Source organism: Halichoerus grypus, chromosome 15 (genome assembly GCF_964656455.1).
Source record: "Halichoerus grypus chromosome 15, mHalGry1.hap1.1, whole genome shotgun sequence".
Taxonomy (NCBI): Eukaryota; Metazoa; Chordata; class Mammalia; order Carnivora; family Phocidae; genus Halichoerus; species Halichoerus grypus.
The window spans coordinates 192,440-208,287 of NC_135726.1; the positions used below are offsets into that span (position 1 = coordinate 192,440).

Genomic DNA, 15,848 nt, shown 5'->3' on the forward strand with positions numbered 1-15,848 from the left:
AGATGGGAGAGTTGAAGGAAGATAGCTAGTAATTCTGGGACCACCCGGGGAGACCCCAGCTCTGCCTGGACTAGCTCTGACTTGGGGCAAGCGACAGCTTTCAGAGCCTCTATTTGCTTAGCTGTAAAAAGAGTGGTGGAGGGCCACCAGCACTGAATTTCCTACCTCCCCAAAAGTCCAAGCACAGTGAGTACACGCGTGCACGGAACTACAGCAAGTGGTTTCCAGAAGGAACCAGCACGGGGAGAGGACAGCCAGGCCTCGCTGGACACATAAACATGAGGATCTGGGAGGCCACAGGAAGGAGGTCCTGGGGCCAAGAGGCTGAGAGAGGGTTACTTAATGTCTCTGAACCGTAGCTCCTTCCTGTGCAAAATCCAGCTTAGGGTCAAGGGAAAACCGGCAAAGCATCTGAGACAGAGCTGCCCTGAGTGCAGACAGCAAGGTAGGCCATTCAGAGTCCTGAGCTGAGGATTTCCACTTCCTATTGGAGAGACAGAGGGACCAACGCATGGGGCGGTGGGAGGTACGGGGCAGGAGAGACGGCCAGGAAGGTATCTTGGGGGCCTCTTCCCATTCCCCTGTGATCCCTCCCACTTGCTCACCACCTGGGCATACCACCCCCTCGTGCCCCGCTCCGCCCCGGCCCACCCCTCCCTTCCTGGGCTTCCAGGAAGCCCCCTCCACGTCCTCCCCTGCTCACCTCCTTGGCCTCACGGACCCTGACGAGGAAGGCCCGCAGCTCCAGTGTCTCCACGAAGAGTGCCCGGCACACGGCCTGGTAGTGGGCCTGCGCGCCCCGGGGGTCGGTGAGGCGGGCCGCGCAGAGCCGCATGGCCTGGGCAAAGGTGCGCACAGCACGGGGGCCGCCCTCGGCCTCCTCTTCCTCCTCCGGGCCCCCATAGCCCTCATCGGCAGCCCCACAGCTGCTGTCCTCACAGTCATTGTTGGCCATGAGGTCAATGAGCCGCTCCAGCTGCGGGCTGAGCTCTCTCTCCTCGCTGTCGTCTAGACCCCAGTCCAGCGCGCGGTAAATGGCAAAGCCCAGGGACTGCACCATCTGCAGGACAGGGCCCAGAGTGTCATGGGGAGAGGGGGCAACCTGCAAAGGACCCAGCCAGCAGAGGAACAGCCGCCCCATGAATTACAGACAACCTCCCCGAGATGAGAGCAAGCTGCCCATCCAGAGGGTGTATATTGTGAGCCAACCAAACATGTCACGGAACGGACAAGATGCTTTCCAAACAGCATGGCCACCGTGGAAAACAGTCTGGCAAGTTCTTATGGTCAAACGTGCTTTCACCACGTGAAGAGAGGGCAACTCCTCTCCCGAGTATCTAACCAACAAAAAAGAAAGACATACAACCGCACAGGACTTGACCTGGAATGCCCATAGTGCCCAAACCTGGAATGTCCAAATGTCTTCAACTGGTAGATGATAAACAAAGGTGACCCATCCTTACCGTGGGATACCAGGCAGCAGGGCAAAGGGTCAAACTCATGCACTCCTCTTACACACACAGTGAACACAGAGCAACGAAGCCAAAGTGCATGTTTCTGTTTATCCAAAACTCTCGGCAAGACAAAGCTAATCTACAGCCATAAAAAGAAGGTCAGTGGGTAAAAGCCGGGGGTTGAGGCAGAGATTGGAAGGAGCACAGGAGCTCACTGAATATAAAGCATATCCCAATAAATGTGATTTAAAAAGACAGGGTGCCTGGGTGGCTCAGTTGGTTAAGCGACTGCCTTCGGCTCAGGTCATGATCCTGGAGTCCCAGGATCGAGTCCCGCATCGGGCTCCCTGCTCAGCAGGGAGTCTGCTTCTCCCTCTGACCCTCCCCCGTCTCATGTGCTCTCTCTCTCCTCTCATCCTCTCTCAAATAAATAAATAAAATCTTTAAAAAAAATAAAAATTAAAAAAAAAAAAAAAAGACAGACAACCGAATTAAACGTTAGCTTTTAATGTCATGTAAGAGCGTATTTTAAATCAGAGGAGAAAGACTAGCATGCTGCAATCGTTAACTACATAGGATAGAGTGCAGACGCCTGAACTCCTAAGAAATGACATCCTCTCCCTTAAAAATATTTTAAACTCCATGTAAATTTCAACATATGTAAATTTAACCTGAAAAAGAAAAAGGAGTGGCACCTGAGTGGGGGCGGGGAGCGGGTGGGGTCCCCAGGGTCACAGCGGCTGTTGGAGCCCAGCCAGGCACGGGGCCTACAATGCTGTCATTTACTTTACCTATGCTTGAAATTCTCCATGAGTACTTCTTTTAAAAGCGTATTAGCTTATTAAAAATCCGAGTTTTGCAATAGAGAGACCTCTTAACTCAGCATTTCTCAACTTTAGTTGGCAGAAAACCCTATTTTCATGGACTGCCATTAACAACTGGGGAGCCCGCGTTCTCCAGAGGACGTCTGCGAAATACCGCCGCTCCGCTCGTGTATCTGGTTAAGTGCCATCGGCATCTGACGTGCCCTGCTCGCAGGAATGCGGTCCTGAAAAGGTCAGGGAAGAGCCTCGTGCAGGGAGCAGAGGGGTAAGGACAACCACATGGACTCTGCTTCCAGCTTGCTCGGCTTCCATATTTTGACATTTCCCCCTTTATGCCAACGATACAAAATGACAGTAGCTCTTCTCACGTCATCAACTGCTCTGAGCCCTTTGCCAGTAACTGCAGGACTGCTCAACCCCAGGGCTAACCTCTGGTTTCCAGGCAGAGGAGGAGGCAAAGCCGAAGGTCACCAGACCACAGCTGCCAGCCGGCAGGGCCGACTCGGGACCTGGGTCCGCCCGCAGCCTGTGCTCTAAGCCGTGTGCCGAGGTGGGAGGCCACTTCGTGGAGGATGGAGCCACACCCTCACCTTCCACCCCCAAGTCCGCCTAGCCTGGGGGATGGGGCAAGCCCCTGGTCTCTCCCCTCATTTCCTACAGCGGCAGCCCAGGGGGACTAGCCTGAGCAGAGCTGAAGGAGGATACAGAGAAAGTCAGTGCTGGGCAGGGGACAGGCGCAAGACAGCCTTCTCTATCCTGCAGAAACGCCTTACAACACACCCTGAGCCTGGAGGGGGCCAGCGTGGGGAGAGGGGTGGGCCTGGTAAAAAGGGCAAGGCTCTAACAGAGCGAAGTTCCAGCCTGGAGTCAACACAACCCCAGTCTACCCTTGGAGGCGGTCTTATCTCTGCTTTAGGCAGGCAAGGGTCACAACCCCGAATCATGAGTCAGAGGGCACAGGGCCAGGGCCAGGTGGAGTCCCCTGTGGCAGTGGGATCCCCATCAGGACTACTGGGCTGGCAAGAACCACGGTCCACACAAATTCCCACTGATTCTTCCGTGGCCCAGAGGCAGATGCCAGGAAGGAGATGGTGGGAGAGGCTCGTGCCCACTCTCTAGTCCACAGCCACTGCTGACTCAGGGGCACTCTGCCCTGGTCTCTCCATGGAGACCACTCTGCCGCATGGGGCAGGGCAGACAAAGGGGCCCAGAAGGCCTGCACATCACAGAGCGGCACCCCAACCCACCCACGCCTCTCCCTCTCACTCCTGGTAGCTGCCTAAGCTAGCACCGCATTGGTGAAAGGGTTAACTCCAACAGGAGCCTCTTATCTGATGGCTGCTCGGTTAAAAGCTTCTCTGTGCACCAGCCCAGACATTGGAAACTCCCTGAAAGGCAAAGAGCCCTTGCTTTCCCATCAGGAAAAATCTGGGCAGCCAGCCAGAGTCTCAGAACCTCCAGCCCTACCTGCCCACAGCGTTTCGGGAACTGAACAGGCTCACAGTAGCCCAGCTTGGAGGTCAGGCTGCTAGCTGAAGGGCCTCCGGGAGAAGGGGCTGAGACTGCAGGACGCGGTCAGCGAGGGGCCGGCAGCAAGAATCCGGGTTAGCACGACAAGTGGCCTCCTACCACAGTTCCTGGCGTGGGGCTCTGGGCACAAGAGTCCAGATTGGACCCCCACAAACAAAGCTCCTTATAAATACTTTCAGAATTGCTAACAGGCCTCCTTTGAAATGGTAGGTGGTGGACGCACGTTCACTTGGGGACTCTTCAGACTCACTGTCTGAAAGGCAGGGGAACGTTCCTGGGCTTTGGGTAAACAAAGTATCCAGAATACTCTGCCAGCAATGGAAATGAGTCTTGAAAACAAGACTGTTCTTTTTTCCCCCAAAGCAAATTACGGAAACCGATACACGGCAACAGGACCAGCAGCCAGCTGTGCACAGTCGTAGGCAGGTGCTGCTGGGAAGGGCACCTTACCACTGACATTAGCGAGAACTGCCGGCACGTGGTAATAAGAAAACGCAGAAAAACTGTGGGATGATTGTATTATTGTTTTTTAATTCTCCACAACAGACACTACGGCCTGTGACCAGCCCACTACCCTCGGCATAACGCTGCTTAATAAGTAAATACGTATTTGCATAAAGCTTTCTGCCCACTACCCTCGGCATAACGCTGCGTAATAAGTAAATACGTATTTGCATAAAGCTTTCTGCCCACTACCCTCGGCATAACGCTGCTTAATAAGTAAATACGTATTTGCATAAAGCTTTCTGCCCACTACCCTCGGCATAACGCTGCGTAATAAGTAAATACGTATTTGCATAAAGCTTTCTGCCCACTACCCTCGGCATAACGCTGCGTAATAAGTAAATACGTATTTGCATAAAGCTTTCTGCCCACTACCCTCGGCATAACGCTGCTTAATAAGTAAATACGTATTTGCATAAAGCTTTCTGCCCACTACCCTCGGCATAACGCTGCGTAATAAGTAAATACGTATTTGCATAAAGCTTTCTGCCCACTACCCTCGGCATAACGCTGCTTAATAAATAAATACATATTTGCATAAAGCTTTCTGCCCACTACCCTCGGCATAACGCTGTTTAATAAATAAATACATATTTGCATAAAGCTTTCTGCCCACTACCCTCGGCATAACGCTGTGTTTAATAAATAAATACATATTTGCATAAAGCTTTCTGCCCACTACCCTCGGCATAACGCTGTTTAATAAATAAATACATATTTGCATAAAGCTTTCTTAAAGGCAGTGGAATGATAAACACTAAATTCAGGACAAATTCCCGGGGGCAGAGGGATGGGACAGGGAGACACAGGTCCTACTGGTGAGATTTGAATTGCGGGTGACGTGGGGGCTCGTGGACATCGGTCACCGGCTGGCTCTCCTGTTTGCCCGTCAGCCCCACTCCCTGACTGACGCTCTGCGCCCAGGGGGGCCAACCCCACAGACCATGTCACCTTTGCTCCCTCCCTCTGGTCAGTGGGAGGCAACACCAGGAGCTTGTGGGCGGCAGAGGAGAAGGAGGTGGGGAACCATCGCACCCCCCCCGCCCCCGCCTTCAGCTCTCCAAGGCCTGCCAGGTTCTGCACACACCGGTGGGCTCTCTGTCCTCACCTGCCCACTCTCTTCATCACGTCCTTTCAACTAAGCCCTTTGACTGTGTTATCTGTGTCCTAACTCGTGGAAACAATGGTGTAACTTTATATGCTTTTTAATTGACATGACATGACACATACTAGTTTTAATGTGTATCAAGTAAACTTAAAAATTATTTTAAAGGTACCTGGGCTTCTGAGCTGGTTGGTGACAACACCATCGTTGTGGACTCTGTAAGAGGAGATAACAGGCAGTCAAGACATACCTCAGCAGCCCCAGGCCCTGGCAAATAGGGCCACCCACCTACCTCCCCTCTCAGGAACACACAGTGTATCCCCCAAAGGCTCCAGTGGAACACCAGAAAGCTTAGACAGGTCGACCTGCCAGTCACTTGGATGGACATCCAGGTGCATTGCCAGGAGACTGACGCAGCCCCTGCCCACACCCCACACAGCAGTCACACCCCAAAGTGACCACTCGGGGGGTCCCCTGGGGAAGCATGGTTGGTGCTAGAGTAAAGAGGGAATAAGGAGCGAGCAGGTCAGCTAAGTCTTGTCTGCAGGAAAGCCCTCATGGTCTATAATTCACAGCCTGAAGCCATGTGCCCCCAAATCACAGCAGAGTCAAATGAGAAACCCAGGCTCAAAGGCAACCACAGATTCTGCTCTGGAGTTCCCAAGAGCTGAGCTGGGTAAGTCAGCATCTGGCCACCACCTGTAAATTCGGACATCTGCCCCCAGACTGCCAGAGCCTCCATCAGAGAATCAGAGTCTCTGGGTTGAAGCCCAGGTGCTAAATTAGGTACGAGGTATTTTATTATGTTTGTTAGTAAACATGGCACTGAATTAACATGTTTATAAGTGCTCACTCGTTGTAACCCATATACAACCCAGAAGGTAGGTGGTTTTGCTACCCATTTCACAGACGAAGAAACAGGTATCACAGCTAGTAAGTGGTGGTGCCAGGTGGGGCCAGGCCAGGGGACCCTAGAATCTGCTCCAGCTGCTCCCCACACCACCCCCCAGGTCTGCCAAGCTGCCAGGCTGCAGGAGACACAGAAAACCCACTATTGCTAACCCTTCCTTGAATTAAGCATGCAGCTAGGACCTCTGCTAGGGGGTGAACTTGACTTGCCTTAACTTCTTTTTGGAATGAGGTAGGGTATAAAAAAAACATAAAACATGACATCTCTGCTAAGTGAACCTGCTAACTCTGCAAATATTTCCAAAATGCCATTAAGAGCTAGGGAGATTGCCAAAGATAAAGGGCGTTTGTGTTGGGCTGATCCATTAAAATAATGGAAAACAATCCACTCCCAACATCAGTGAAGCTGAAAGGGGGCAGCAAGTGGTAGCCTGTGGCCCGTGTTCAATCAAAGTTTGCAGCGGATGGATCGAGGCAACGGGAAGAAGAAATCAGACTCACAACAAAGGTGCTCCCTGGAAGCGGCCAGTGTCCTGAGTTATCCTGAGGACCGAGAAGCCAGCCTGCAGTGCCCTTTATCGACTGAGCACCGTGCAGTGCTCTGGTCAGGGCAAAGCCTGCTGGCTGGAATCATGTTAATGCCTATGTCCCTGGTTTAAATAGTCCATATGTTAACAAAAATAAGTGTTCATTAATCTAACTGTATTTTAAGTTGCAAGGGCTTGGGGAGTCCTTGGGTTTTGAGGAGCAAGCTGCCCCTTGTGGGCAGAAACTGTGCCCAGCTCTTTGCTACAAAACTAACAAATGACTTATTATGGGTTCAACCTACAATGACCTCATGCAAGTGGTTACTGATGACTCCCTCTTTGCAGACAAGGAAACTGAGGCTCTGGCAGGTGGAGAAAATAACACAAAACCACCCAGCCCATCAGTGACGGAGCCGGGGCCCCCAGCAAGCCCGCTGACCCACCCAGAGCCTCCCAGCTTAACTTCCTGCAGCTACAGTAACCTGCTTGGGTTACTTTAGGGGCAGGGTGTCCCAGAGCATTGTGCAAACTACCTTCTGTGTACTTAAAAAACTGTCTTGGAGCGAAAGCAGAGAGACCCAGACAGAAGCGGATGGAGGCAGCTCGGACAGAAGCATTCTCACTAGGCCATCAGGTCACATTGAGGTGGGGCTGCAACCAGGACACCCGGTCTCCGGGATGCTGCCCCTCCACGGGGGGCTTCTCTCTGCCTGCAAGGAAGAACATCCTCGCCAGGATGTACTGGGAAAGAAAAGTCACCATGATGTCTTGTGCATAAGATAACAAATGAGAAATCAAGATGCTAGGAAGTTTCCTTGGAAATCATCCTGTGTCCTGGTAGTAAAAGATCAAAGACGATCTGGAGGACCTTGCAGGCCGGAGCTCCCGCAGGAAGTGCTTCTCCCTGCCCAGCAGGTGGGGAGGGTGGTAGGCGGAGAGCTCTCCGACAGCCTCACCCCTCTGTGCCTGGGTGGGGAGCACAGAGAAGGAGGAGTGTAGTTCAGATCCCTACCTGCCTGTGGTCATGACCTTGAGGGTCTTGCGTCTCTGGCCTCCTTTCCTCACCCACAGATGGAGATTATGCCCGCCTAAGCTAACCACCTCAAAGGACAAGTGAGGGAGCGGATGCAGACACTTCTTAGGGCACGGTATCCTGTGACGATGTGGACAGCCGTGATCACCATGATGACGATGGCAATGGGGCCACCAGGACCTCCCGACCACGCTCAGACCACGGGCACTGTGACTCTCTTTAGGCTTGGGGGTCAGGACAGAGAATGGCCATGGAAGAGCCAAGGAGTCCCCTCTTCAGCCCCCCAGAAGGAGACCACGCACATGTGGGGGGCACTGGCTACCCTAGGCTCCCCCAGGTTCTTAATTACCAACAAGGAATGCAGACCACAAAGGGTGGGGTCCTGGCTTGAGCCCCAGGGCTCCTGCCTTTCTGCATCTCAGGCTGAGTTCCCAGGAACACCCGTGTGGCTCAACAGCGGGGTGGACAGACCGAGGCCCTTGCGGGGCCCCCACTCAGTGCTGGCGGGAAATGGCAACAACCCCAAGGAAGGCAACCTGCAACGTCTCTCAAAACGACACCCCTGCTTGTCTTGATTCAGCAGGTCTGCTTAGGTGTGCCCGCGTGGCATGACCGCCGAGACCACGCACGGTGGTGCCCTTCCTAACAGTGACCCACCGGACATGCATATACCCACTGAAGTTACGTGCGGACATCCGCACACGGGCGCACTGGGCAGCCCCTCGAGGGAGGTGTCCTCTGTAACGAGACAGTTGGAGCTCCCCAGTAAGGGGAGAGCAGAGGGCAGCCCCCCGGCATGCGGGTATACAGAAAACACATACACTAAGCTCCTCCTCGTGTGGCAGGACTAAGCCTGGCAGGAGACTCCGACTGTTTCCCTTTACACTTTCTGAATCTGGAACATGTAGTATGGCATCAAGAAATCAGCTGACGGGAGAGTGTGAGAGTGAGCAAGCGCGCAGCATCCACTGGCCCTCCTTCAGTCCGGGGCACACAGACTTAGAAGCAACGCGATGACTTTCCCAAGCCTCCTTGGAGTCCCCTGACAGAACGGTATCCCCTACCACCCAGGTGACTGTAAAGACTCAACAGACAGGGGCACCCAGCTGGAGCCAGCCGTAGGGCATGCGACGCGTGATCTCAGGTTTGTGAGTTCAAGCCCCATGTTGTAGGGGGCACAGGTGACTTAAAAATAAATTTTTTAGAAAAACCCCAAAATGAAAACCATGTAGTATCTGGCACCTACTAAACGCTTCAATAAATGCTTGTTTCATTGTCAAGAAGCAATTTCAAAACTTAAGTAATGTCTTCGCTCAAGCATCCGTCTCTAGAAAGGAGCTGGTGGCAAACCCAAGCGAAGAGGGAAATGCCTGCTCACAGCTGGGGAGTTGTGTGTGTGTTCAGCAAACAGAGCTCTGTGGGGTGGGGGCCCCCGGTGTGTGTGGCGCGATCCTCCTCCATCTCACTTCCACCCGTCTCCACAGGCTACGGCTGACATCAAGCTGCTTCTCCATAAACTCAGATGTCACCCCCAGGGTGCCGCTTCCTCCCCTGCAAGAGCCTAGGACCACCGTGACTCACATCAGTTCCGGGGGGACCCGAGTCGAGGAAATGTGTGTTGGCCAGAGGGCTCCCCTCACTCCAAGCAATCATGCTGTTAACTGTCCACCTTCTCACCAAGCTCTGGCGAGAGAAAGGCCAGTGCTCCTCTCTTCCTCACCCCGTGCCTGTCAGGGTGACCTGGAGGTTACGACCCCACTGACGGTCACCGCCGACAGGGGCAGCCCTGAAAGGGCTGGTGCATTACCTCTGAGGCACTCCCCACTGCGGGGCTAAGGATGGCTCACGTCAAGTTCCCGAGTACTTCTGCCCATGTCACGCAGTCCCCACTGTTGGCCCACAGTGCAGCCAGAGACGGTGATGAACTTGCTCAAGGTCACCTGGCTGAGATCCAACCCACAGACAGCCTGGCTCTGAAGCCAACACCCAGACCGTGAGTCGTCTCCGTCACTGGCCACGCCAGCCACCTGAAGATGGAATAAGTCCTGGCCCTGGAGGGGTTTCCACCAGGAAGTGGGGGACCCCTTCTTAGGTGTGGTATGGGGAATCCACACACGGCGGCCTGACGGTCCTGGAGTGGGTGCGGGAACAGAAGCATCAGCTTCGTTGGGAACTTGGCACAAATGCAGATTCTCAGGACCACCGCAGACCTGAGCAGAATCAGGTTCATTGTGGGGGACCCAGCAATCCAAGAATCTGTTCAACACGCCCACCAGTGGACTCAAGGGTGAGAACAGCCCCGGTAAAGCATTAGGTGGAGCTCTAGTTCCAGAATCCTCGTTCTGAAGTTGCTGATCGGTGGAACCGGGTGTAGGAACTGGGTCCATTCTACCTGTGTGACTCTTCCGCTCCATGACGGGCAGAACAGTGACCCCCGGCCTGTTCTAATCCAGGACCTGTGGACGCGTCATGCTACACTGCATGCAAGGGGACCTGGGGTAGCACATGGAAGTGAAGTTGCTAATAGCCGACCTTAAGGCAAAGAGGTTATCCTGCATCTCTGACCTCTCCAGGTGTAACAGAACACGTGTGCGTTGTTTTGAGCAGGGAATTTGTGTAACCTGCTCACAGCAGCCACAGGAAGCTCTTACACCCTGTAAACTGCTGTGCCTTGTCTCCTCGAGTAGACCAGACACTGAACAGGTGGGGATTCCAGGCAGGCTCCCTCCTCGACTGGGTCCTCACTGGAGGCCGAACTCCCTCTGAGGAGTCGACCAGGATCAGAGTGAAACCCTAGCACCTTCCTGCAGCTGATACTCACTGGCATGTTTGTTGAAACGGCCACACCCCAGGACCATACCAACCACGGTCACAATGCTTCCTTTGTGGGAGCCACTCAAGTACTTCCGACCCCACAGGTCACCCCCTGGTGCCCAATTAAAAAGACAGCAGACAGAGAACCTCTTCTTTGTGAAGACCTCAGTGGTGGGGGCTGGGGTGGGGGTGACCAAGGCCCTGAAGGTGGCAGAGACGCTGGGGCTGCATCCCTCATGAGCCAGTCTCGAGGGTACACAGGGACCCTGAGGACACCTTCTCCACTGTTGCAGCCTCCCCCAAAGGCACAGGGCAGAACCTGCAAACAGCCGGGTGGGCATGCTAAGCTTATCCCGGTCATCGGTGACAGCCAATGCGTCACCGGCACTCAAAGACGTCCGGATAGAGAACACGGCGGTGAGATAATCTCTGCTCAGAGGTGAGAGGAAATCGGGAATGCTATCTACAAACACCTGGCTCACACAGTCACACCCACACCCTCCCCCACACGCAGAGGCCGGAACCTCACCATGCCCACTTGCCTCTGCCCCACCCAGGGCCACGGGAGTGTGTGGGTGTTTCTGTGCATGATGTTTTACATCATCGAGAAATGTGCATGGGGACCCTGGCCAAGCGCACTCTGCAGGGCTCGCTCCTGTTCCTCACGCGGCAGCCTAGAATTCTGTGACGGTGCATTCACGTGAATCTGGAGGTGCTGCTTCCTATGGCGGGTCTGGCTGAGGTGCATACGGGAGGGGACAACTGCTGCACTTCCATGGCCCCAAGAGCTCCCCCATGCCAGGTAGGTCCCAAGGCTTAACACAGCCTAGGGGGTAGGTGCTTTTATCCTCCCATTTCACAGAGAAGGGTCACAAGTCACTTCCCAAGGCCAGGCTGAGGGTGGGGACAGGGCTGGAGCCCAGCTGAGTCCACACTTGCAGCCCTGCCCCCACCTCCGCACCAGGTGCGGGATGCTTGCTTTGGGAACCTCAGTTTTCTCATCTGTGCAATGAGGATCCTAACAGTGTTGCAAGGCATAAGCAAGAGTGGGCCTAGCCCTGCCCAGCACATTCCTGCAAGAGCCCAAAAAGGTCAGCTGCTGTCTCCCTGGATTGTAAAGTCCCTGGGTGGCTTGGCTTCATCTCCACACTACGTCTTGACTGGGTGACCCTCACAAGGTGCAACAAAAAGCAAAAAGAGCCCCAGAACGCCAAGGATCCCCACGTGACAGCAAGGATGGGTAGCACCAGCAGCGCCGGGGAGGAGTCAAGAAGCCAGAACAAAAACCACATGGGTGGGACCTGATGGAAAGAAAATGTTTCAACCAGAAATATTCTGTGAGGAGGCCTGCCAGGAGGGAAATATTCTCCGCTCCAGAAGCAGGATTTCATCTTTCCAACCAGCTCTCACTTCTGCCCAGCCTGTCAGGGGACACCATCCCTGCACGTTCACCTGTGTGGAGAGCCATTTAAAAAAACACAGGCAAGCTAAAAACAGTCCCCAGTCACTCAGAAGGGGACCTCCCCATGAGGCCCACCAAGTCCAGATGAACCCCTGGAGCCCACAGGACTAGCAGGGCCTCCCAGAGCACCAGTGGCCCAGAGCCATTCCTGGTGGCCGTGGACCCCACCTCAGCTCCTGGGAGAAGGCACGCTGGGCCAGGAGACCTGAAAGAACATCTCCAGTGGGGGACAGGCAGCCCATGTGCACGCGTGGGGTACCGCAGAGAGACCACCAGAGGCAGGGGCACTGTGCACGCGCACATGTGTGTGTGTGTGTGTGTGCGCGCGCGCAGGTGTATATGTGTGCATCCACGTGCATCTGTGTGTGTGTTGTGTGTGTACACGTGTGTGCAGGTGTGTATGTGTGCATCTACGTGCATCTGTGTGCGTGTGTATTGTGTGTGTACACGTGTGTGCAGGTGTGTATGTGTGCATCCACGTGCATCTGTGTGTGTTGTGTGTGTACACGTGTGTGCAGGTGTGTATGTGTGCATCTACGTGCATCTGTGTGCGTGTGTATTGTGTGTGTGCGCATGTGTGCAGGTGTGTATGTGTGCATCCACGTGCATCTGTGTGTGTGTTGTGTGTGTACACGTGTGTGCAGGTGTGTATGTGTGCATCTACGTGCATCTGTGTGCGTGTGTATTGTGTGTGTGCGCATGTGTGCAGGTGTGTATGTGTGCATCCACGTGCATCTGTGTGTGTGTTGTGTGTGTACACGTGTGTGCAGGTGTGTATGTGTGCATCCACGTGCATCTGTGTGCGTGTGTATTGTGTGTGTGCGCATGTGTGCAGGTGTGTATGTGTGCATCTACGTGCATCTGTGTGCGTGTGTATTGTGTGTGTGCGCATGTGTGCAGGTGTGTATGTGTGCATCCACGTGCATCTGTGTGTGTGTTGTGTGTGTACACGTGTGTGCAGGTGTGTATGTGTGCATCCACGTGCATCTGTGTGCGTGTGTATTGTGTGTGTGCGCATGTGTGCAGGTGTGTATGTGTGCATCCACGTGCATCTGTGTGCGTGTGTACTGTGTATGCGTGTGTGTGTGCAGGTGTGTATGTGTGCATCCACGTGCATCTGTGTGCATGTGTATTGTGTGTGCTGGTGTGTGTGCATCCGTGTGTTGTGTGCCTGTAGGTCTGTGCGGGCATCCACGTGTGTGTGTGTGTGCGTGCATCTGTGTGCGTGTGTGTTGTGTGTGTGCGTGTGTGTGCAGGTGTGTATGTGTGCATCCACGTGCATGTGTGTGTGTTGTGTGTGCGTGTGTGCAGGTGTGTATGTGTGCATCCACGTGCATCTGTGTGCGTGTGTATTGTGTGTGCGTGTGTGTGTGCATCCATGTGCATCTGTGTGTATTGTGTGTGCGTGTGTGTGCAGGTGTGTATGTGTGCATCCATGTGCATCTGTGTGCGTGTGTGTTGTGTGTGTGTGTACAGGTGTGTATGTGTGCATCCACGTGCATCTGTGTGCGTGTGTGTTGTGTGTGCGTGTGTGTGTGCATCCACGTGCATCTGTGTGTATTGTGTGTGCGTGTGTGTGCAGGTGTGTATGTGTGCATCCATGTGCATCTGTGTGTGTGTTGTGTGTGTGCGTGTGTGCAGGTGTGTATGTGTGCATCCATGTGCATCTGTGTGAGTGTTGTGTGTGTGTGTGTACAGGTGTGTATGTGTGCATCCACGTGCATCTGTGTGCGTGTGTGTTGTGTGTGTGTGTACAGGTGTGTATGTGCGCATCCACGCGTATCTGTGTGCGTGTGTGTGCAGGTGTGTATGTGTGCACGCACGTGCGTGTGTGTTGTGTGTGTGCGTGTGCGTGCAGGTGTGTATGTGTGCATCCACGTGCATCTGTGTGCGTGTGTGTTGTGTGTGCGTGTGTGTGCAGGTGTGTATGTGTGCATCCACGTGCATCTGTGTGCGTGTGTGTTGTGTGTGTGCGCAGGTGTGTATGTGTGCATCCACGCGCATCTGTGTGCGTGTGCGCGTGTGTGTGCATCTGTGTGTTGTGTGCCTGTACGTGTGTGCGGGCATCCACGTGTGTATTGTGTGGGTCTGTGCACACACACACACACTTCCTGGGCCCGGGGCTCTGTCCTGATGCTCCTTCACTAGTCCCCACCTGTCCCCGGGCATGTGCTCCCATCACTGCAGTCTAGGGAGGAGGAACGGGCCACTGGTGAGATGCCAAAGCCCGCTCCTGAGCATTGCTGTTTCTCCAGCTACTGAGCTGAGGTGAGAAAGAATTCTGGGCCCCATGGAGCTCATGACACAGGATGACACCATCCAATACAGGACGGACTATATTAATCATTTCTGTGTCTGAAACTCAGGGCTGAAAATGAGTGGAGTCTGTGCAGCAGTGGGCCGCTTAAAGAGCCTTACCCTGCTTACAGGTGCCAGGGCTTTGGGGGTCATGGGGGCAGCTGGCCTCTGAACTCCATGCAGAAGAAGGAGCAGGAAGGGGCTGGAGGGACAGGGAGGGCCTGGTCGGCAGATCACATGAGGCACCCAAGCTGAAGAGCAGGGCCTGTGAAAAGTTGTAGCATCAAGACTTACAAAGAAAAAAATCAGAAAAGTAGGGCAGTGTGTGAATTAGCATAAGCAGAATGGGCAAGGTGGGAGGTGATGAGCTCACCCCCATCTCAGACACATCTTTGTCAACACTCATGCCTAGACTTTGCCTGTCCGCAGGGGTTTTCTTGAAATGCTTCATCAGCAGTCGTAGGCCAGAAAGGCAGGTGGTCTTTCCATCAAGGGGACAGCCAAACACTGCATTGGGAAGCAGTTATTCTCCTGGAGTGAACTGCCCAGGAGGGCATCAAGGGGACAAATGCCACTGAAAGCATCCCAGGGTCACTGGATCACTGACCCAGCTGCGTTCAGGGAAGTAGCTTCGCCTCAGGGAACAGCTGGGCACAGGCATTCACTGTGATGTCCAACTGAGTTTCTTTCCTAATTTAAAAAAAAAAAAAAAAGTAACCCTGTCCCCATCAAGAGGTTTTAATAATGGCCTCTTAAAAATAACTTCACATTTTAACACATTTTCTCCACTTAAAAAAAAGAGGGGGGGGGGCTTCCAGCAACTACAAAGTCTTCAGACTAAAGGTTAGGACTTTTTCCCCACTTAGCTGGAAAAGGGGAGAGATACCACACCTTGTATGCTAGGATATTAATCATTCCCCCAAAGGTGGCTTAGTTTTGTTGATTTCTTTAAAGTTATTTTATTTTACTTTAAAGATTTTATTTATTTATTTGACAGGGAGAGACAGTGAGAGAGGGAACAGAAGCAGGGGGAGTGGGAGAGGGAGAAGCAGGCTTCCCGCTGAGCAGGGAGCCCCACGTGGGGCTCGATCCCAGGATCCTGGGATCATGACCTGAGCCGAAGGCAGATGCTTAACGACTGAGCCACCCAGGCGCCCCTCTTTAAAGTTATTTTAAACATTTATTTAATGCTAGATTTACCAGAACTTTGTACTGAGGGCCCACGTGAGGCAATGTTAATGATCCAGATTTTCCTGATTGCTATTCACAGCAAGAAATAAACACATACCCTTCGTGAATTCACCACTCATTTAAGTCCCAGAGAAATGCTGGGTTAGCCGCAGCTGAGGGACTAAAGTTTCAGCTGACTCATGAAAGCTTGACAGCGT

At 53.5% G+C, this 15,848-nt stretch overlaps 1 protein-coding gene across 2 annotated transcripts in view; it reads right to left on the reverse strand.

Moving 5' to 3' along the window:
• The window catches only part of SPIRE2 (spire type actin nucleation factor 2), a 35,027-nt gene that overhangs the window by 16,352 nt on the left and 2,827 nt on the right, over positions 1 to 15,848 (reverse strand). The window contains exons 1-3 of one of the 2 annotated variants that reach the window (XM_078063521.1): positions 7,387 to 7,522; positions 5,590 to 5,633; positions 704 to 1,060 (exon numbers count right to left, since the gene is read on the reverse strand). In XM_078063521.1, coding sequence (XP_077919647.1) covers positions 704 to 1,060; positions 5,590 to 5,622 — 390 coding nt within the window. In that variant the 5' untranslated portion in view covers positions 5,623 to 5,633; positions 7,387 to 7,522. Of the gene's footprint in view, positions 1 to 703; positions 1,061 to 5,589; positions 5,634 to 7,386; positions 7,523 to 15,848 lie in introns of those variants that run through there. The other variant, XM_036119734.2, reaches the window with a different exon arrangement.